Source organism: Solanum dulcamara, chromosome 7 (assembly GCF_947179165.1).
Source record: "Solanum dulcamara chromosome 7, daSolDulc1.2, whole genome shotgun sequence".
NCBI classification, from domain to species: domain Eukaryota; kingdom Viridiplantae; phylum Streptophyta; class Magnoliopsida; order Solanales; family Solanaceae; genus Solanum; species Solanum dulcamara.
The window spans coordinates 73,499,304-73,522,572 of record NC_077243.1 but is presented as its reverse complement, the minus strand read 5'-3'; the positions used below and the strand labels follow the sequence as shown (position 1 = coordinate 73,522,572).

At 38.2% G+C, this 23,269-nt stretch overlaps 1 protein-coding gene and 1 pseudogene across 1 annotated transcript; both read right to left on the bottom strand.

Moving 5' to 3' along the window:
- Positions 1-9,332: 9,332 nt before the first annotated feature.
- LOC129894866 (uncharacterized mitochondrial protein AtMg00810-like) lies at positions 9,333-10,626 on the bottom strand. The gene is made up of 2 exons (XM_055970477.1): positions 10,463-10,626; positions 9,333-10,326 (listed from the first exon to the last, which is right to left on the bottom strand). Exons 1-2 carry the CDS (start codon positions 10,624-10,626, stop codon positions 9,333-9,335), a joined length of 1,158 nt encoding a protein of 385 aa, XP_055826452.1.
- Positions 10,627-15,205: 4,579 nt separating this feature from the next.
- Positions 15,206-20,926, bottom strand: LOC129894865 (uncharacterized; annotated as a pseudogene).
- Positions 20,927-23,269: the final 2,343 nt, after the last annotated feature.

Genomic DNA, 23,269 nt, shown 5'->3' with positions numbered 1-23,269 from the left:
CGATACACCGATAAGTAAAATCATTCTGTTTTGGGAGGATATATTCCTTTAACCTCAGATACTTGAGGGGAATAATTTCCTTAAGGACACGCTGTGTATTTAGTGGGCTCGATTTTCCTTCTTTTCAATATCGTTTTTGTTTTTGTTATAGATTCTATCTTCAATACTAGTTTTTAAACTTTCTGGTTTTGAAAACATACTTTAAACTTTGTTGTCTTTTATTGTTCTAAGTATAAATACCTGTGATTCCTCAAACTTTTCACTATTCTTCTGTACAAAAAAATCTAGTGTACTTTGCTCCCATTGAGTGGTTCGCTGACACTATTGTTTTTGGTACCGATACATCAGTGAGTAAATCGTTTTATCCTGAAAGAATATATTCCATTAACTTCGGGTACTTGAGGAGAATCATTTCTTTAGGACACATTGCGCATTTAGTGAGTTCGATGTTCTTCTTTTCAATATTGTTTCTGTTTTTGTTAAAAATTCTATTTTCAATATTAGTTTTTAAATTTTCTGGTTTTGAAAACATACTTTAAACATTGTTGTCTCTGATGAATTTCTGCAAAAATGTTGTTCTAAGTATTTTGGTAATACAAATTAGATAACAACAACTTCCAAACTTAATTTCTTCTGAAATTCCTCCATTCAGATAAGAGCTTAGACCAAGACAAGTATAACCTGTACCGAGCGGACCAACATCAAAAACTAGCTTCACAAGAATAATAAGGAAGAAAGTACATATTATGGTGTTGTCGACATCATTAACAAGGCTTTGAAACTTATGAGTTCTATTTTAAGAATGACAAATAATCTAATGGTATCAAAAATATTAAATGAAAATATTTTGTCATCAAAGAGAAGATTCAAAAATAAAGGGTGTTAACTATAATGATTTTATGATTGTAGATCTATTAATAAAAATTTGCAACTAAAGACATTTAAAGAATAAATTAAAGATATACAGTAAGTCAATTATGTGTTTCTAATATACATTAATGAATTTTATTTTTCACAAGGGTTTACACATTATTGTTTTAGATATTATATGATAAGTCTCAATGAGATATTATTGTAAACCATAATGTTAAATGTTTTGTAACTTATAAACACAGTATGATAAATTGCTAATGTTTTAGTATATGAAAAGGAATATATAGCGTAAAATTATGTATGATCGTCAACACTCACATTAGTGTTTATGATATGTGTTAGACCCTCAGCTTGATTGTTCGAGTGGCTCAGACATGGCTAGAGATTTACATGATGAACCTAGTCAAGGTCCAATGCAATTAGTCAAGATTAAGTTCAATTGACAAGACTTTGGCAATGCCGTGGCTAAGACATGCAAGGTAAAACGTGGCTAAGGTATGACAAGGGCTGGGAAAACTAAGGCATGGCAAGGCTATGGTCGTGGCAAGATCGTGGTTAAACAAGTTCATGGGCTAAGAGTTAGATGAAGGGGCAAAGGCTGAGGAGACTGGACCACAACGGCAAACTGTGCGAGGCAGGACCTAGGCACAGTGCAGGCACGTGGGTAGGCACGAGTTTAGGCGGTCAGAGAATGATTTTGGTGCCAGAATTGAAGGTTGCCCGCGTGTGCCTCGCACATGCGTAGGTAGTTGCGCGGTTGGGCAGTTTCTAGCTGTTTTGGACTTGTCAGCATTTTGGATAAACTTGTTTATTTCGAATTTTGAATTGGCCTATCAGTTGGGGATGTCAACTGACTTTGTAAGGCATATGACTGACATGTGACTGGGTGCTGCGACCTATTTATTGGCATAGGTAGACCAGTCACAGGCAGAGAGTCATTGTGTCAGATTTTTGTAAGGCTGATTTTGTGGACTTCTTTGTGGCACGAGTTTAATATAAAGTTGGGACTCGTTCCTATATGTGCTAGTGTGTTTATATATTTGTAAGCATTGTCTAAGTGTGAAATGAGATTGAGGTAAAAGAAATAAAGGTTGAATCTAAAGTGTTAGGCTATTGAAGTGGGTTAGATCATCGTGAGTTGACCCCCTTACAATTGGTATCAGAGGAAAAGGTTTCGACACTAACAATGGCTAACGAAAATAGTTACAATGACTTACGGAAAAAGGTTTCACGATTGGAGGACATTCTGGGCATGACAGCAAGCTATGAAGGCACGGTTGATGTTCTGACACAGATTTAAGGCATCAATGCAGTGATGCAGACTTATTGTGGGAATTTTGATGGCCAGTTTTCCGAGTTGCAGGCTTTTCATGAGGGCCTTAAGAAGGAAAACGGAGATCTGAAGACGGAGATGACAGTTTTTCATCTAGATGTTGCAAATATGCCCAGAGGAGGCGAAGAACATGCCAAGATCAAAGTTCTTAAACCTAAGTCGTTTGATAGTGTTTTTGGTTCCAAAAAATTGGAAACTTTCTTGGGGATCTGAAGCATTACTTTACTAGTGCTTATGTCCCTGCAAATGATAAGTTTACTATTGCAGTTCGTTACTTTTGTGGTGATGCCATTCTCTAGTGGCGGATGAAGAATGCTGATGATGAGAGTGCAAACAGGCCCAAGGTTGATACGTGGGAAAAAATCAGGGATGCACTTCCTGAAAAATTCCTGCCAAGTAACTCTTCTTGGGTTGCTAGGGACAAGTTGAAATGTTTGAAATAAGTGGGATCTATTTGGGAGTATGTGAAGGAATTTTCATCATTGTTATTGGATATTCAGAATATGCTCGATGAAGATAAATTGCACAATTTCATTTCTGGCATACAGGGGTGGGCACAAAATGAATTGCGCAGGCAGAAAGTCCCAAATCTGCCAAGTGCAATTGCTGTAGCGGATGCCTTAATTGATTTTCAATCTAATAGTACCACTACTAACCCAACTATTTCGTCCAAGACTAAGAGGAAGGAGAAGGATAAAGACGGGAAGAAAGACAACCGAAGGCAAGAAGAAAATGAAAAAGGAAAGAGGAAGATAGATGTTGCGTCGTCCAGTCAAAGCAAGCCCACTGGTGAAAAGGTTTGCTGGACTTGTCAAAAATCAGGCTATCAAGCAAGGAACTGTCCTAAGCAGGGCAAGATAAATGCTTTACTGGCCAAAGAGAAGAAATAAGAAAAGGGCAAGGAAATTGCTGCTAATGTCAATCTTGTGCATTTGCTAAACACTTTGTCTAGTGTTAGTAAAATAGACACAAATGAAGATATTACTGCTGATGTTGCCTACATAAATGCTGCTGAAATGGTGGATAATTTATCAGATGCCTATGGAACTCTAATGTACACTAACATGAATATTGGGTAAAAGAGTGTAATTACGATGGTGGCTACTAGTGCTACTCATACTTTTGTTGCCTCGAAGATTATCAAAGAATATGGTTTAAATGTGACTGATTGTGCAACAAGGATGAAAGCAGCCAATTCTGCCGCACAACCAGGCTATGGCATGGCTCTTGACATGCCTCTAACAATAGAGCATTGGTTTGGTGTGCATAATCTGACTGTTGTACCACTTGATGATTTCAACATGTTTTTGGAAATCGACTTTATAAGGAAGTTCAAAGTTGATCCTATTGCTGATTTAGATGGTCTGATGTTTATGGGTGAGAAGGATCCTGGATTTATGAAGGAAATCCACCTTTTTGATAAGGGAAGTAAGAAGAATACTGGAATTGTTGCACTACTGTCTGCTATGACTTTTGAGAAGGGATTGAAGAAGGGTGAACCGGCTTATCTTGTTGCCTTGGTTGAAGTGAAGCCAGATGTGCAGATTGAAGTTCCAGATGCTCTAAGTTTCTGACTGAATATAAGGATGTAATGCCTCCAAAACTGCCTAAAGAGTTTCCTCTAAGGAGGAAAATTGATCACAGGATTGAACTAATTCCTGAATCAGTGCCACTGGCACGACCTCCTTATCGCATGTTCCCATTGGAGTTGGTTGAACTTCGCAAGCAATTGTCTGAGTTGCTTGATGCTGGAATGATTCAGCCTTCAAAGGCACCATTTGGTGTGCTTATCCTGTTCCAAAAGAAGCAAGATGGCAGTCTTAGGATGTGTGTTGATTACAGGGCATTGAATAAAGTGATTGTGAAAAATAAGTATTTAGTGCTGCTGATTCAAGATCTACCTGATAGGTTGTCTAAGGCTAGTTTTTTTTCTAAGTTAGATTTGAGGTCTAGCTATTGGCAAGTGCGTATTGTTGAAGGGGATGCCCCAAAGACCACTTGTGTCACTAGATATGGTCGCTATGAATTTCTTGTAATGCTGTTTGGGCTGAATGATGCCCCAACTACTTTCTGCAACTTAATGAACAATGTACTTTATGAGTATCTTGATGACTTTGTAGTAGTCTACTTAGATGATATAGTCATATATAATACGACTCTAGAAGATCATCTGCTGCATTTAAGAAAGGTGATGCAACGACTTAGAGAATACCAACTCTATGTCAAAATGGAAAAATGTGAGTTTGCTAGTCGCGAAATAAAGTTTCTGGGCTATTTGGTAAGCGAAAACCAAGTGCGCATGGACCCAAAAAAAAGTGCAAGCAATTGTAGAATGGCAAGCACCCAATGGGGTTAAAGAACTGAGATCATTTTTAGGACTTGCAAACTATTGTAGAAGTTCATAGTAGGCTATTCAAATAAGGCTGCTCTATTGACGAATTTGCTAAAGAAGAATGTGAAATGGGCTTGGTCAGAATCAAGAGAGAAGGCTTTTAATTTATTAAAGAAGGTTATTGCATCTGAACCAATATTGCGGCTGCCTGACTTTGATCTTTCTTTTGAGGTACATACTAACGCCTCTGATTATGCTGTTAGCGGCATGCTGGAGCAAGGTAAACATCCTGTTGCATTTGAAAGCAGAAAATTAAATCTTACAGAGCAAAGGTATTTTGCTCATGAGAAGGAGATGGTGGCAGTACTCCATTGTCTTCAAATTGAAAGGGTGTATCTACTTGGAATGAAGTTTGTTGTTAAGGTAGACAATGTGGCTAATAAATACTTCAAAATTCAATAGAAACTGAGTTCGAGGAAAGCTAGATGGTAAAGGATATTATCTAAATATGACTTCGTGTGGGTACATAAACTAGGCAAGCAAAACTAAGTGGCTGATGCACTAAGTCGCAAAGAGGTATTTGTTGCTGTTTATGCAATTACTAGACTTGAATCTGATTTTCATGATAAGATCAAAGTTAGTGCTACATATGATTCATTATATGTTAAGTTAATGGATCAAGTGAAGAAGGGTATAGTTAGACAGTATTGGATCGAGGACGATCTGCTCTATTTCAAAGGGGGGAGAATCATTGTTCTTCAAGGTGATAGGTTGTGAAAAAAACTCCTAAAAGAGACACTTGATACTGTTTATGCTGGATTGCTAGTCATCCAGGTGTTGAAAGGATGATGGCATTAATGTCGCAAAATTATTTCTGGCCATAAATGGAAGATGACATTGAGGCCTATGTGAAATCATGTCTAGTGTGTCAACTAGAAAAGACAGAAAGAAGAAAGGAAGCTGGGTTACTTCAGCCTCTACCTATTGCGGAGCGTTCGTGGGCTTCTGTTTTAATGGATTTCATTACTGGATTTCCAAGAGTGAATGACAAAGCATCAATCATGGTTGTATTTGACAGATTCTCAAAATACGGTATCTTTATTGTTACCGCTACTTTGTGTTTTTCTGAAATAACTATTGAGCTATTCTATAAGAATATTGTGAAGAATTTTGGTGTTCCATTGGATAATATGAGTGATTATGTTGATAGGTTTACTGGCCAATTTTAGACTACTTTGTTCAAAACAATGGGTATTGATTTGAAGTTCTCAACGGCAAACTACTCACAAACTAATGGATAGACTGAAAGAATCAATCATCTACTTGAAGAAAATCTCGGGCACTATGTGACTGCAAGTCAGAGGAATTGGGTGATTTGCTGGACAGTGCATAATTCTGCTACAACCTACATAGGTCGTCAGCAACAGAGAAGAGTCTATTTTAGTTGGTGTTGGATATTCAGCCTAACACACCACTAGAAGTTGCTAAGTCTAAATCACAAGGAAGTTGCCCTTCTACTAACAATTATGCCCGAGACAAGCAAGAGTTTCTAGATGAGGCACAAGACAACTTGAAGAAGGCAGCAAAATGAATGAAGAAGTATGCTGACAAACACCGGTGTGCTTTGGAATTTCAGGTTGGGGATAAGGTATTGCTAAAACTTACTCCTCAAATTTGGAAGAAAATTAGTAGCAAGATGATTCATCGTGGACTGATTTTGAAATATAATGGGCCTTTTGAAGTCATAGAGAAGGTGGGTGAAGTTGCTTATCGGTTAAACTTGCTGGAAAGATTGAAAATTCACCATACATTCCATGTGAGTTTTCTGAAGTCTTTTCATGAAGATGCTGAAGATCCAACAAGGTCAGCAACCAGACGTGCTCCTCCTACTATAAGAAAGCAGTTTGAAGAACAACTTGAGATGATTCTGGATCACAGCACTTTGGGTCAAAGCAAGAAGAATCAGTGAACAAAATTTCTAATTTAATGGAAAGGGAAGCCAATGTGTGATACTACATGGGAGAAAGGTTCATCTTTGTGGCAGGTTGAGGATGAGATAAATGCATACTTAGATTCTACCTCATCGAGGAAGATGAGCTCATCTAGTGGGGAAAGTTTGTTAGACCCTCAGCTTGATGGTTTGAGTGGCTCGGACACGGCTAGTGATTTACATGATGAACCTAGTCAAGATTCAATGTAATCAGTTATGATTAAGTTTAATTGACAAGATCTTGAAAATATCGTGGCTAAGGTATGAAAGGCAAGATGTGGCTAAGGCATGACAAGGGATGGGAAAGCTAAGGCAAGGCAAGGCTATGGTTGTGGAAAGATCGTGGCTAAACAAGTTCGTGGGCTAAGTGCTGGACGAAGGGGCAAAAGTTGAGGAGACTGGACCATAACGGCAAGCCGTGTGAGGCAGGACCTGGACACAATGCAGGAACGTGGGCAAGCGCGAGTTTGGGTGGCCAGAGAATGATTTTGGCACCAAAATTGAAGGCTGCCCGCATGTGCCTCGCACATGCATGGGCAGTTGGGCAGTTTCTAGCCATTTTGGCCTTGTCAGCATTTTGGATAAGCTATTTATTTCAAATTTTAAATTGGCCTATCAGTTGGGGATGTCAACTGACTTTGTAAGGCATACGAATGATATGCGGCTGGGTGCTGTGGCCTATTTATTGGCACAGGCAGACTAGTCACATGTAGAGAGTCATTGGGTCAGATATTTGTAAGGTTGATTTTGTGTTCTTCTTTGTGGCACGAGTTTAATACAAAGTTGGGACTTGTTCCTGTATGTGCTGGTGTGTTTCTATATTCGTAGGCATTGTCTAAGTGTGAAACGAGATTGAGTGAAAAGAAAGAAAGGTTGAGTCTAAAGCGTTAGGATGCCAAAGTGGGTTAGATCATCATGAGTTAGCCCCCTTAAAAGTATGTATGATGGACACTATAGAAGTGATCTGTTGTATACACAATCAATAGGGGCGCAGCTACGGTGGTGTCAGGGTGTCCAGTTGGACACCATTTGTCAAAAAATTACACTATATATTATGTCAAATCTTAGTTTATTGGTATACATAGTATCTTGATCACCCTTAGAATTAATGAAAACTTGTAGCACAGTGGCAATGGTATGCACAAAATTTACATGGCGCCCAAGTTAGAATCTCAGTAGAGTAATTTTTTTTTGAATTTACTATACCAAAGTTTGAACACCCTTTATAAAAGATTTGACTATGCAACTGACAATCAATGAATATGTTTTTAAATATTAGTGTTATGTGATCATTGCGCAAGTTGGAGAATGTTAAACTTTTCTCATTATTTTATGCGCGGGTCATTAATGTAAAGCTCATAATTAATATTTAATTAATAAAAAATCTCATCGGTTGGATTTTGGTTACTTGAGAAGCGTGCTAGATTACATCTCAACCTCTATAAATTAGTTCCTTCTTCACCCATTACGGTCAACACATATTCTCTGCAAATTTCATCACTGACAGCGCCACGGTAACATAAAGTTAGGGAAAGAAGGTAGAAATAAATTTTCAATTAATGCTTCGGCTTCTCTATATATAATATTATCCTCTACTTTAGGTGTGTTCTCTGTAACGTCTTCTGGTAAGATTATCATGTTTAAGATCCTGATATGCGATAAGTTTATGTGATAGCATGAACGCCAATGCTTAAAGCTTATGTTTACATGTATTCCTTTGGTTCATTCCAATCCATTGATGATATTCGTTCCTTCGTCATCGATTCAAACCATTTTACTGATATTCTTAGGTTATTTTGGAGTTGTTTGGTGTGACTCTAATATGACACCCTGTCAAAATGGGGAAGAACTTCTCATATTTTCTCATTGCCAATCAGTCTATTTATACATTGCACCAAAACAAGAAAGTTATAATAAAATCCTAACCTGTTCATCAAATTATAAATAAGAAGCTTAGACATATAACAGAACATATTACTAAATTTTCATTTAATACACATCTTCTACGTGTGAAGAGACTACTTGTAAAAATACAATATGAAACTAAGGATAATACATTGCATTTTTTCCTTTTTCTAAGTAATTTTTATGCGATAATTCAAAATTGAATAATCATCTTGGTAAGATTTATCCTTGCAAAAACTAACATGTTTAGACATGTGAAGAAGAGATGTACAAATACTACATTGAGGAGGTGTGAAATGTTAGATATAGTGAGTACAATGAGAGGTAGAGGTACGTAGGCCAAAAAAGTACCAGGGAGATGTGATTAGACAGGATACGATGCAACTTCTGCTTATCGAGGACATGACCTAAGATATGACTTAGGAGGGTGTGGAAGTCACAAATTAGGGTAGAATGCTAGTAGGTAAGGAAGTGTTAGAATATGTTCAAATATATTATGCCTTTAATAATATATTTTGAATATATTCTAATTAATATTGTACTTTTGTATTTATAGCAAGTATTAATTAGAATATATTCAAAATATATTATTAAAGGCATAATATATTGAAGGAAGTGAATTGCTTGTTTAATTTCATTGAACTTGGTCAATATATACAAATTTCCAGATATGCTAAATACAAAGATTGATACTAATAGTTAAAACTAAGGAACCTAAATATATGCTTGCTATAAATACAAAAGTACAATATTAATTAGAATATATTCAAAATATATTATTAAAGGCATAATATATTTTAACACATTCTAACATATACTTGCTATAAATACAAAAGTACAATATTAATTAGAATATATTCAAAATATATTATTAAAGGCATAATATATTTTAACATATTCTAACACACCCCCTCAGTCGAAGCGGGTGGTTCTCGTATGCTTAAACTGTCCCGGAAATCATTAAATAAAATGCGCGAAAGCCTTTTTGTGAAAATATCAGCAATTTGATAATGGGACGACACATGTAGCACACGTACTTCGCCACGAGCCACTTTCTCACGAACGAAGTGAATATCCATCTCAATGTGTTTAGTGCATTGATGTTGAACTGGGTTGCCAGATAAGTATATCGCACTCACATTGTCACAATAAACTAGGATAGCCTTTTGAATGGGATAATGCAACTCTAGTAGTAGGTTTCGAATCCAGCATGAATCAGAAACAACATTAGCAACACCCCTGTACTCCGCCTCTGCACTACTACGGGAGAGAGTAGGTTGCCATTTGGAAGACCAAGAGAACAAATTATCCCCAAGAAAAATACAATATCCAGAAGTGGAACGACGAGTGTCAGGACACCAACCCCAATCAATATTTGTATAAGAGATAAGTTGATTAACTGAGGATTTGTTCAAATATAAACCGTGGGTTAAAGTACCCTGAAGATAACGTATAATACGCTTGAGGGCACGCATGTGCTCATTAGTCGGAGCGTGCATATGAAGACAGACCTGTTGCACGACATATGAAATGTCTGGTCGAGTGAATGTGAGATACTGAAGAGCACCTGCAAGACTACGATACTTAGTCGGATCATCATACGGAGTATCTGCAGTTGCACTAAGTTTGGACTTAGTGTTAACAAGAGTAGGACAGGGACTGCAGTTAGACATTCTGGCATGTTCAATAATTTTTGCAACATATTGTGTCTGAGATAAAAAGACACCGTGGGTGTTATGGGTGATAGCAATACTCAAGAAGAAACTCAGATGACCAAGATCTTTCATAGCAAATTCAGAAGACAAGAGAGCCATAATATGCTTACAAAGATGGTCAGAAGAAGTTGTAAGAATAATGTCATCCACATATAACAGAATATAAGTAATAGCAGAACTATTCTTGTAAACGAATAAAAAGTGATCTGACTTATTATGAGAGAACCCAATGGTAGCCACAAATCAGCAAATCTTTGGTACCAAGCCCGATGAGCTTATTTTAACCCGTATAAAGACTTTTTCAGAAGGCAAACAAGTCTGGAAATTGTTTGCTATGGAAACCCATGGGTTGATGCATATAAACTGTTTCACTGAGACGACCATGTAAGAAAGCATTCTTGACATCCATTTGAAGAATGGGCCAAGATTTAGAGAGAGCAATACTGAGAACTGCTCTAATGGTGGCCGGTTTAACCATGGGGCTAAATGTTTCATCATAATCAATGCCCTGCTATTGTGTATTTCCGTTACCAATAAAACGAGCTTTGTAACGCTCAAAAGAACCGTCAGAATTATGTTTATGATGAAAAATCCACATAGACCGAATAACATTCACATTAGGTGGCCTAGGCACTAATTCCCAAGTCTTATTTTCAATTAAAGCATTAATTTTATCTAACATTGCACTTTTCCAATTATGATCATGAAGCGCACTAACAAAATTTTTTAGGATAGAAGAAATATCAATAGTGATCGTAGTGTGGTAGTTGAAAGAGTATTTGGGGTTGGGTTTAAAAATGCCATTAGATGCACGAGTGGTCATACGGTGTGAAATGGGATTAGTAGGGCTAGAAGTGGTGTGAGGAAGGGTCAAAATAGCTAGGCTGGGTGTAGGAGAAGCAGCATGAGGTGAGGTATGATCTGGGCCCGTGTAAGACTGCGACCTAGATTGAGGAAGAGAGGCCGAATTTGGTTTGGGTTGCATAGGTTGGTCCGGTTGATTAAGTGGTGTCTGTTTTTATGGCTACAATTGCACACGCAAGTGTACATAGTCTCTCAAGTAGTAAAGCGGCTCTTTCTAGCCAGATATCGAACCCATAGGGACCTTGATAAGGCAAACAGTTTCTTTCAAATGACTACACTAATGATAGGTATGAAACAATAAAAATGCATTTAACTATCATCCCTTATCATAACCAAATGTGGTAAATAGGTATGTGTCACAAGCATCCTATCTACTAATCACGCTAAAATATATTAATATGAACACATTCCTTTCATTTTTTGTTTTATCTACCTGTCCTCTTCCGATTTCAAGATAGACAACACATATATCTTAATGCTGGCCAAACATCAAAATCATAACCACAAGAATGGAAGAGTAATTAGAATCAATAACCCATCTTCCACCAAGTTTAAAAGCTATTAAACCATGTTTCGTAGCTATAGCCCCAAAATTTGGGTGTTTAGCTACTCATAGTTAAATAACAACACCAAGGAATCAATTCCATACAAATTAAAATACAACAAAGGAAGAAAGGAACCTAAGATGTTTTTGTGCTTCTCTTTTTCTTTCTTCTTTCTTCTCTTCTTTTTTCGCCTCCAAAAACGTCTCTCCCTTTTGCCCTAATACAAGAAACTATTTAAAGTGCTTTTCCCTTTCAATTATTGATGGGCAGAATAATAAATAATTGGAAAGTTGATGGCGCTGCAGTGGGGCATCGCGCCACTATCGCGCCCAGAGTATGCCTGTAGTTTTTCACTTGGCGCTGCAGCGGGGTATCGCGCCACTATCGCGCCCAAAATATGCCTCAGTAGTTTGCATCCTGGCGTGTCGCGCCACTAGAATATGTGCAGGGTTTGGCGCTGTAGTGGCGCATCGCGTCACTATAGTGCCATGACTATTTTTCCTATCTTTTGCTTTGCAAAATTCCTGCATATGTGGGAACTCATACCTTATTGAACACTTGCTTGATATTCCATCCATAATAAGTCATTTGGCTTCAATATCTTCTCAGAATGCCACACAACAATGGCCAAACATAGTGCATGGGCTTATAAATGCGCCCAAGATCACCACCCCCCACTTAGACTTTTGTTCGTCCTCGAATAAACACCTGAATTGAGCGTAGACGTTGATCATAGCATGAACATAAGGCAATCTATCTCAGATATACATTGAGCACCTGGCTATACACATGTTCACATCATCATAACTAGTTCAACACCTCTTAAACTCAAGAACTGACTCTATAACACAGCAAATCCATATGCATCATTTAATTGGACATTCTACAGATTATCAAATTCTTACAATTTAACATGTGCATCTCACCACATCAAAATACACCCAAGCGCTAAATTAGTGTTGTGGGTATATTGCAACACAATCACTCACTCTCTCAAATGATTTCAAGTGCGACACAAAGATTTCCATAGGCTTGCCCTTAGTGTTTTACTCTACTAGTACAAGAATGCAATAGTATTAGGATTACTAGGTATTCATCGGTTGTGATGTAAAATGATGGGAAGGTAAGAATCATTCTTATATATATATATATATATATATATTTAATATACACTCCTCCTTTTTGCTTATCCTTTTTTTTCCGATCATTATCTATTTCTCCGAGCGCTTAGGACTTTGGGTAATTGAACTGCAAAATGAGGCTTAATAAGGATAAGAGGGGATTGAAAGCTTGGGTTTAGTACAAAACCAGGGAAAATAACCAAGGCTATCTAAGAAATGCCTATTTTCTTTCCTAAACTATACAATCTTTATTTTGTTTCGCATACACCCCAGGCAAGTTCTAGCTCTCGATATGTCTGCACTGAATACATACAATCCTCACTCACACATAACACATGTACAATTGAAGGATGATAACTATTGAATGCCAACTACATAATCATATGAATTAAAATTAAGCATGCATCACCTGAGTCAAATACAAGAATTTAAGTATCTTAAACTAGTCATTTCATAACATGCCTTCCCTCACATGCATAGCCTAGTCAGACATTTTCCATACAAACAGACTGAAACACATTTTATTTTGTACGGTTCAAAAGGGACTATCCTTGGCTAAAGAACCGAAAACAACTACCAAGAAACCCAAAATGAAAAATGCACTAAATAAAGTTTCTACAAAGGTACAATGATCAATTCCAACTCCCACCCCACACTTAAATAAAGCACTGTCCCCAGTGCTCTATAACAATGCATAGTTTTAAGAGTGAAAGAAAGAACTCCCTGCATAGCTCAGTCATCATCTCCTCCAGTTATGGTGGTTGTGTTATCTACCACCATAATAGCAGTGGTAGCCGTATCCTCTGGTTCTTCATCTTCCTCGTCTTCTCCCACCTCTTCCATGGTGGGTTCATCATCATCCAGAGGCTCTTGAAAAGCTGGCCCCACCCTGCACATATGCATAGCACTATCCATAAGAGGATAGCGCTCTGCCAATTCTGTCTTCTCGTTGTCCGTTGTCGGATGACCACCAATACGCAATTGCAATTCTTCCATTCCAAACATGCGACCCATCCAACTTTCGTCGCAAGCTTGTCGTTCTCCGACCGATAATATTTGTCTCTATGCTACGTCATGACTCCTTATTTTTGTCACGTCAACCACCTTACAAATCAAATGCGGCACCCTTGGTGCACTTAAATCGTGACTTTCTTCCTCAACTCCTTGAGCCCTCAACATTCGGGTTATTATGCTTCCATAACAGAAACACCACCTCTTATTGTTTCTGAATTTCAGCATATTGCGACTGATCACCGATCCTGCATTTACCTGCAACCCCTTCATCAAATGGTAAACTAGCACAACCCTTTCCTTAGTCACTTCTGACACATGCTTACATGGCAACAAGGCACTGCACACGATTTTCAACCACACCTTGGCTTCACTATTCAAATGTGAATAATGCAGCATACTGTGCCTACCAATGTCTTTTGCTCTCTCCCATCTTGCAACGGAGTTAGTACCATAAAGAGTATAACGAATATCTCTGTATGGTGGTTGTTCTTTCATATCTATAAATTCATTAAAATCACAATGTGGTATCCCCAAAAATTTATTCAAACTTCTAGTTGAAAAACGTATAACTTTACCCCGAACCTCTACCTTATTGGTACTTGACTGATCAGTGTTCCAATTTGCATAAATTTCACGGACAAGAGTTAGATTGCACTCACCTTGGTCTTCAAAAATGAATTGAAGACCCAGATTGTAGACCATCTCGTGAATTCGGGGAAACTCTGTCTGTACCTTTCCTTCATTCACATATTTATCTCCCATGTATTTAGCTTCTTTCTGGGAGTCAAACCAATCTAGTCTATACTGCTCCACTGCTTGCCTACCAAATCGATGCGGTGGTATCCCTGAGCTTGTTTGTCTAGTGGTTGAAAAAGTCCCAGTTTTTCGGGACCTCTTGCTGCCAACTCCTTGGGCTACTTGTTTTCCTTTGGATGCCATTAGAGATGAGAAGGGTAATTTGGAAGAAAGAAATCGAATCCTTGGCAATGTGGTTGTTTGAAAAAGTTCAAAGAGGAGAGAAGGAAGATTTAGTGATGGTTTGGTGAGGTAAATGTTTTGTGGTATAATATGTGTGTGGAGGAAGGTGATTTATAGAAATTAGAGTGGAAGTTTAAAGGGAAAAGTTTTGGGAGTTTTAGAAATTAAAGTGGGAAGTTGAAAGAGAAAGGTTGTCGGAGTTTTAGGGTTGGCTCGTGGAGGAGAAAAAATAGAGATAATGGAGGTAATGGAGGGTTTTGGGGGTTTTGGTCTATTTTAAATCTGATATTCAGGCTTTTGGCCTGAACCCGCTGGTGGCGCTATAGTGGCGCATCGCACCAGTATAGCTCCACACTGAAATCTTGCATAATTTTGTTATGGCGCTATAATGAAGCGTCGCGCCACTATAGCGCCCAAAACATTCCTCAGTAGTTTTTCTCCTGGCGCGGCGCCCCACTAAACTACTTGCAGGTTTGGGAGCTGTAGTGGTGCATCGTGCCAGTGTAGCTCCATAATGAATTTCTGCAGAATTTCATTATGGCGCTGCAGTGGCGCATCGCGCCAGTGTAGCGCCAAGAGCTGTTTTTCTGCCTATGTTTCTCCAAACTCCAGCTTGTTCTACACTGCTATCTGCTATTCTGCACATGAAATTTTCACAATTATATAAACAACTGGGTGGGTTGCCTCCCACCTAGCGCCTTATTTTTGGTCGTGACTCGATGCAATATATACATATAATCGCAATATCAAAATCTATTTTTAAAGAAAAATAAAATTATAAACTATAAGTCCTAAGTTACGATACACATCACGGGTTGCCTCCCGTGCAGTGCCTTATTTTCTGTCGTGGCACGACCCAGCTGTTGCCTCACTCATTTTCTAGTTCAATGGCTTCCTCTTCCCGAACATCTTCACCAAAGTAATTTTTTACTCTTTGTCCGTTTACCAAGAATGTAGATGTTTTCATTGTATTCCACAATTCCAAAGCTCCATGTGACATTGTACGCACTACCTCAAAAGGTCCACTCCATTTGGATCGCAATTTTCCAGGGAAGAGCTTGAGTCTAGAATTGAAGAGGAGCACCTTTTTTCCTGGTTTGAAAGTGTGAGTGATGATGTGCTTGTCATTCCATCGCTTTGTTTTCTCCTTGTAGAGCTTGGCATTTTCATAAGCATGGAGCCTAAACTCTTCCAACTCGTGCAATTGATTCAACCTCTTCCAGCCTGCTAGCTCTGGATTTAAATTAAGCTTCTTGATTGCCTAGTAAGCTTGATGTTCTAATTCCACTGGTAGGTGACACGCTTTACCGAATACCATTTGGTATGGGGAGGTTCCAATGGGTGTTTTGTACGCTGTTCGGTATGTCCAAAGAGCTTCATCTAATTTTTCCGACCAATCTTTCCTTTGAGCATTCACAGTCTTTTGTAATATCTGTTTTACCTCTCTGTTGGATACCTCAACTTGCCCACTAGTTTGAGGATGATATGCTGTAGCAACTTTATGCCTCACCCCATACTTAGCCAAGAGATTCTTTACTATTTGATTTATGAAGTGTGACCCTCCATCACTGATAATTGCCCTGGGAGTGCCAAATCGAGTGAAAATATGCTTTTTTAAAAACTTGCTCACCACTTTCGAATCATTTGTGGGAAGGGCCACGACTTCAACCCATTTGGACACGTAATCCACTACCACTAATATATATTGATTTCCACATGAGGACGAAAAAGGACCCATGAAGTCTATTTCCCATACATAGAAGATTTCAACATCTAGAATGTTGTTCAAAGGCATTTCATGTCTTCGTGATATGGTGCCCGTTTTTTGACATTGGTCATAGTTCTTCACATAAACTACAGCATCCTTAAACAACGTAGGCCAAAATAAACCCGATTGAAGTACCTTATGTGTAGTGCGCTCTCCTCCATGATGGCCACCATATGGTGATGAGTGGCATGCATCCAATAGTTGGTGTACCTCTGCTTCTAGCACATATCTCCTCACCATTCGATCAACACCTCGCTTGAATAAATAAGGCTCGTCCCATATGTAGAGACGAACGTCATGCATAAGCTTCTTCTTTTGTTGTGAGGTAGCATCAAGAGGAAACACTCCACTAACAAGGTAGTTCACAATATCTGTGTACCATGGGAGATCTTGTACCTCTACTTGCAGCAGTTGCTCATCCGGAAATTCCTCCTTTATCGGATTCTGTTCAGCCATATGGGACGAACCCTCTAATCTTGATAGATAGTCTGCTATTTGATTTTCGCATCCCCTTCTATCTTTGATTTCAATATCGAATTCTTGTAACAATAGAATCCATCTGATGAGCCTTGGCTTGACATCTTTCTTGTTGAATAGGTACCTAAGAGTTGCATGGTCAGTAAAAACAATCACTTTTGTACCTACCAAGTAAGAGCGGAATTTATCAAATGCATAGACCAACGCCAACATTTCCTTCTCCGTGACCGTGTAATTGGCCTGAGCAGAGTCAAGAGTTTTGCTTGCATAATAAATGGAATGAAAAAATTTCTCCTTCTTTTGTCCCAAGACTGCACCCACTGCTATGTCGCTTGCGTCACACATCAGCACAAAAGGTAACTCCCAGTTAGGAGCTAGCAGGATAGGGGCTTCAATCAGCTTTTTCTTCAAGAGTTCAAATGCCTGCAAACATTCATCATCAAAAACAAATTTTACCTCTTTTTCGAGCAACCCACACATTGGTTTGGCTATCTTTGAAAAATCTTTGATGAAACGCCGGTAGAATCCGGCATGGCCTAAAAAACTGCGAACTCCTTTTACTGAGATTGGTGGCAAAAGTTTCTCAATCACTTCAATTTTTGCTTTGTCCACTTTCAACCCATCTTTTGACACTTTATGTCCCAACATAATACCCTCTTTTACCAAGAAATGACACTTCTCCTAGTTTAAGACAAGGTTTGTTTCTTCACACTTTGCAAGTACTTTCTCTAGATTTTCAAGCAAAGATCAAAAGACTCTCCGAAAACTGAAAAGTCATCCATGAAAACCTCTACAAACTCTTTCACCATATCATGAAATATTGCAATCATACACCTCTGAAAAGTGGTAGGAGCATTGCAAAGGCCAAATGGCATACGCTTGAATGCGTAAGTCCCGTAAGGGCATATGAATGTTGTCTTTTCTTGATCCTCTGGTGCAATGGTAATTTGATTGTAACTTGAATATCCGTCTAAGAAACAGTAGTATTCTTGGCCTGCTAACCTATCAAGCATTTGGTCAATGAACGGCACAGGGTAGTGATCTTTTCTTGTTGCATCATTCAACTTTCTGTAGTCCATGCATATGTGCCACCCAGTCACTGTTCTTGTAGGGATTAACTCATTTTTCCATTGGTTATCACAGTCATTCCCCCTTTCTTTGGTACACATTGAACTAGACTTACCCACTTACTGTCAGAAATTGGGTCTATTATGCCTGCATCTAGCCACTTAATTATCTCTTTCTTCACAACCTCTTTCATGATGGGGTTCAACCAGCGTTGTGGTTGTGCACTAGCCTTATGTCCTTCTTCCATGAAAATTCTGTGCATGCATAAAGTAGGGTTGATGCCATGAAGATCAGCCATTTGCCACCCAATTGCCTTTTTGTGCCTCTTCAGTACCTCCAATGCTACTATGACCTGTGCCTCAGACAAAGCAGATGAAAGGATTACAGGTAAAGTGTTATTTATTCTAAGCAAAACATACCTGAGATATGCTGGCAGTTTTTTAACTCTAATTTAGGGGCTTCTTCGAGAGAAGGCTTGGGTGAAGGACCCAATTCTCTGTTCAAGGGTTCTACATTCTTCTTCCACATGCTAATATTTGGCATATCAAGCACACTTGCTAGCTCCTTAGCTTCTATGTCCTCTTCAATATCTTGACCCATTACGACTTTCGCCAACGGATCATTTGAGGTAGTACATTGAGTTGATATTTCCTCATCAATGATGGTTACAACAGATAGCTCCTCATAAATTGCAGGCAATTTCAGTGCATGATATACATCAAACACTTCCACTTTATCATATGCTCTCATAGTCAATCTACATGCAGCCACATCAATTAGTGCCCCGTCTGTTGCTAAGAATGGGCATCCTAAGATAAAAGGAACATTGGGGTCCGGCTCAAAATCTAAAACGACAAAATCAACAGGAAAGATGAGGGATCCTACTTATATCAAAACATCTTCAATGATACCATCAGGTCTAGCTATAGAACGATCCGCTAATTGTAGCAAAATAGTTATTGCTTTAAGTTCTCCCAGGCCTAATTTCTTAAACATGGATCTAGGCATTAAGTTGATACTAGCACCCAGATCACAGAGACCTCTTGCATTACTATATTTACCGATGGTTACCTGCATCGTGAAACTACCTGAATCTTTTAGTTTAGCTGGAAGCTTACTTTTGTTCAAAATTCTTGAACTACACTCTTCAGTGAGTGCCACAGTTGCAAATTCAGCTAACTTGCTTTTATTGGCCATAATATCTTTGAAGAATTTAGCATACTTTGGGATTCCCTATAAAAAATCAATCAAAGGCAAATTAATTTACACCTATTTCAACAAATCTATAAACTTTGCAAAACACTCCTCTTCTTTCTTCTTTTTAAATTTTTGAGGAAATGGAGGAGGAGGTTTTGTCTTTGGTTCCTCTATTGCTTTTGAACTGCTAGGTTCACCTTCTTTCCCGACTTGCTCTTTGCCTTTTTCCTCTACCGATTGTGCTTTGGGAGCTAATTCAGTGAGTGGGCGACCACTGCGAATACTCACGATATTCATCTATTTGGGATTGGGATCAGTGTTACTTGGTAAGCCCCCTTGTTGGTGAGAACTATATGCACTTGCCAATTGCCCAAGCTGTTTCTCTAAATTTTAGGTAGCCAGTTGATTTTGTCGAACATCGGAAGCTAGCTTGGCTTGGTCTGTCATGATTTGTTTCAACATGTCCTCAACACTCATGCTTTCCAATTTTTTTGATCCTTGATCACCTTGACTTTGAGCATTGTATCCTTGACTAGGATTATTATATTGGTGTCCACCTCCTTGTGATCTGTATTAAGTTTGCCCTTGAAGATGATTTTGTTGATTTCTACCCCATGAGAAGTTAGGATGGTTTCTCCAATTTGGGTTGTAAGTATTTCCATAGTTTTGGTTGCCAACACCCTTAGGTGCATTACCTACAAAATTTATTGATTCTGGATTTTCTCCACAATATTCGGCCACATGCTTACTGCTTCCACATACTTCGCACCACATATATTGTTGTTGAACCATGCTCACTGAAGCCTGCTACTTTCCTTTTGCTAGAGTGTTGAAATGTGTTGTCATCATATTTTGCATTACTGCAATTTGTACTGTCAATGCAGTTACTGCATCAACCTCTAACATGCTTGCTTGTTTTTGGGTGCCAGGTCTAGCATTTCCTCCATTCCACTCCGGATTTTCTTGGGATATGCGATTTAACAATGTGTATAACTCATCATATGTTTTCTCCAAGGCTTGCCCACCTGCAGCTGAATCAAGAAGAATTTTAATGTTAGGTTCCAACCCTTCTATGAAGGTATGGACCAACACTTCGTTAGCTTGATAATGATGAGGGCAACTAATGAGTAATGATTTAAATCTGTCCCACGATTGGTACAAATTTTCTCCTAACTTTTACTCGAAGCTTAAAATTTCAGTCCTCAACTTAGCCGTCTTCCCCGAATGGAAGAACCTTATAAGGAACTTGCGGGCCAAATTATTCCATGAAGTGATTGAATTTGGTGGTTCCGACTTCAACCACCTCTTGGCTTCTCCTATCAAAGAAAAAGGAAACAATGTTAGTCACACATAATCAGGAGATACCCCAATTGGCGTGTAAGTGTCGCTGATCTCCAAAAATTTTTGGATGTGAACTTGAGGATCTTCATGAGGCAATCCCATGAACTGTCCATTAGAGTGCAACAATTGCACCATGTTCTGTTTTAACTCAAATCTCCCTCCAGCTAACGGTTTCTGAATGCTGGAGGTGACATTTGCAGTGAGTGGGACTGCCACATCACGTACTATCCTGGCTGCCATGGCTGCAGGGAGCTCCTCTGGCAAGACCTCTCCTTCTAAATCATGATTTTCCGCCAGATTTAGTTTATGTATTAAGTTTTGCGAAGCCACTGTTCGTCTTTTCCGTTGAAAGAATCGTTCGGGCTCGGATAACGGATCTACAAGCTCTTTGTCTCTGTCCAGCATAATGTTTAAGTTACCTGCAAAAATTCACAACTAAGACCAAGTTGTTAACACTAGCACAATCAATTTGCCTAATTTCTAAGGTCCCCGGCAATGGCGCCAAAAACTTGTTGTAGCTACAATTGCACACGCAAGTGTACGTAGTCTCTCAAGTAGTAAAGCGGCTCTTTCAAGCCAGATATCGAACCCACAGGGACCTTGATAAGGCAAACAGTTTCTTTCAAATGACTACACTAATTATAGTTATGCAATGAGTTTAAGATTGTTTGTTACTGATTTTTGGAAGTATAAAAACCTTCTCGAAGTGAAAACAATGCAATAGTTATGTATATTAATCAGGCTTTAAGAAATTCTAGGGCTATAACATAACGTGAAATCAAGTTTACTATTATTCAATCTTAGTTTCCGATGGGCTATTTAATTACTGATAAAAAGGGTTAATAATTCAATTATGGTTTCCTGGCCTATAATTGCCTATCTTCATTGCCAACCTAACTACATCATTGAGTGGTGATAGGTATGAAACAATAAAAATGCATTTAACTATCATCCTTTATCATAACCAAATGTGGTAAATAGGTATGTGTCACAAGCATCCTATCTGCTAATCACGCAAAAATATATTAGTATGAACACATTCCTTCCATTCTTTGTTCTATCTACCTGTCCTCTTTCGATTTCAAGATAGACAACACATATATCTTAATGCTGGCCAAACATTAAAATCATAACCACAAGAATGGAAGAGTAATTAAAATCAATAACCCATCGTCCACCAAGTTTAAATGCTATTAAACCATGTTTCGTAGCTATAGCCCCAGAATTTGGGTGTTTAGCTACTCATAGTTAAATAACAACACCAAGGAATCAATTCCATACAAATTAAAATACAACAAAGGAAGAAAAGAACCTAAGATGTTTTTGTGCTTCTCTTTTTCTTTCTTCTCTTCTTTTTCTGCCTCCAAAAACGTCTCTCCCTTTTGCCCTAGTACAAGAAACTATTTAAAGTGCTTTTCCCTTTCAATTATTGATGGGCAGAATAATAAATAATTGAAAAGTTGATGGCGCTGCAGTGGGGCATCGCGCCACTATCGCGCCCAGAGTATGCCTGTAGTTTTTTGCTTGGCGCTGCAGTGGGGTATCACGCCACTATTGCACCCAAAACAAGCCTTAGTAGTTTGCATCCTGGCGCGTCGCGCCACTAGAATCTGTGCAGAGTTTGGCGCTGTAGTGGCGCATCGTGCCACTATAGCGCTATGACCATTTTTTCTGCCTTTTGCTTTGCAAAATTCCTGCATATGTTGGAACTCATACCTTATTGCACACTTGCTTGATATTCCATCCAAAATAAGTCATTTGGCTTCAATATCTTCTCAGAATGCCACACAACAATGGCCAAACATAGTGCATGGGCTTATAAATGCGCCCAAGATCATTTGCCCTAGTGTTAGCTTTATTTTGGTAGTGTCTTGTTTTTTTATTATTTGTTATTTATGATTTTTCAGTTATTGCTTTATTTTTTTTGTTGTACTGTTTCCATATTAGTAGCTATGTTTTTTTCATAGTCAGTTTAATTCCCTTTTCACTTACTTTGATTTGTTATACTCGAGCCGAGGATCCTCCAAAAACAGTCTCTCTACCTCCACGAGTTAGTGATAAGATATGCGTACAATCTACTCTCACACCTCATTTGTGGAATTTCACTAAATATATTATTGTTGTTATTACATAAACTAACATGTTGTCTTTTATCTACTATATTTAAAGGAATTAAATAGTATTTACTCATGGAGTAAAGAATTTTATATTATTAATAAATTTACTATGATATATTACTTAAATTATGATTCAATTATTAAATTAGAATTAATATTTAGAATTTGTCGTTTAGTTTCTAAAATATAGCGTGAAAAAGGTAAAATATAAGCTCTTTTGAGTTAGCTACTTTAAAGTAGTGGTAACTGGTGAACATCAATTTGGAAAAGCATTTTAGGTGCCCATTTGAACTTTTTTATAAATAAATATAAATAGTTATGTTGGAGAAAAGTACTAAAAATTAATAATAAATAATTAGTGTGATAAAAACTATATATTAAGAAGCATTTCTTCTATTAGAACTTAGAAGTATTGAAACATTGTTAAAGTTATTTATAATTTTTCTCTTCATAGTATTTTATAAATAAAAGTATGAATGAGTTATATGGGCAAGGGGAAGGGGCAGAGGGAAAGAACGAGGGCGTGGCCGGAAAATTCCATTGATGACAATAGGGAGCTCAGTGGGGGCACGAGTGATAGGAGAACAAGACATGCAGGTGCAAGACAAAGACAAAGAGATACAAATAAATG

What these genes read in the sequence shown, in the direction of transcription:
- LOC129894866 (XM_055970477.1), bottom strand. Translation starts at nt 10,626, where the DNA reads ATGGTTAAACCGGCCACCATTAGAGCAGTTCTCAGTATTGCTCTCTCT. An exon ending in AGCAAACAATTTCCAGACTT is followed by an intron (nt 10,327 to 10,462) that starts GTTTGCCTTCTG and finishes TTACAAGAATAG; the next exon opens with TTCTGCTATTACTTATATTC.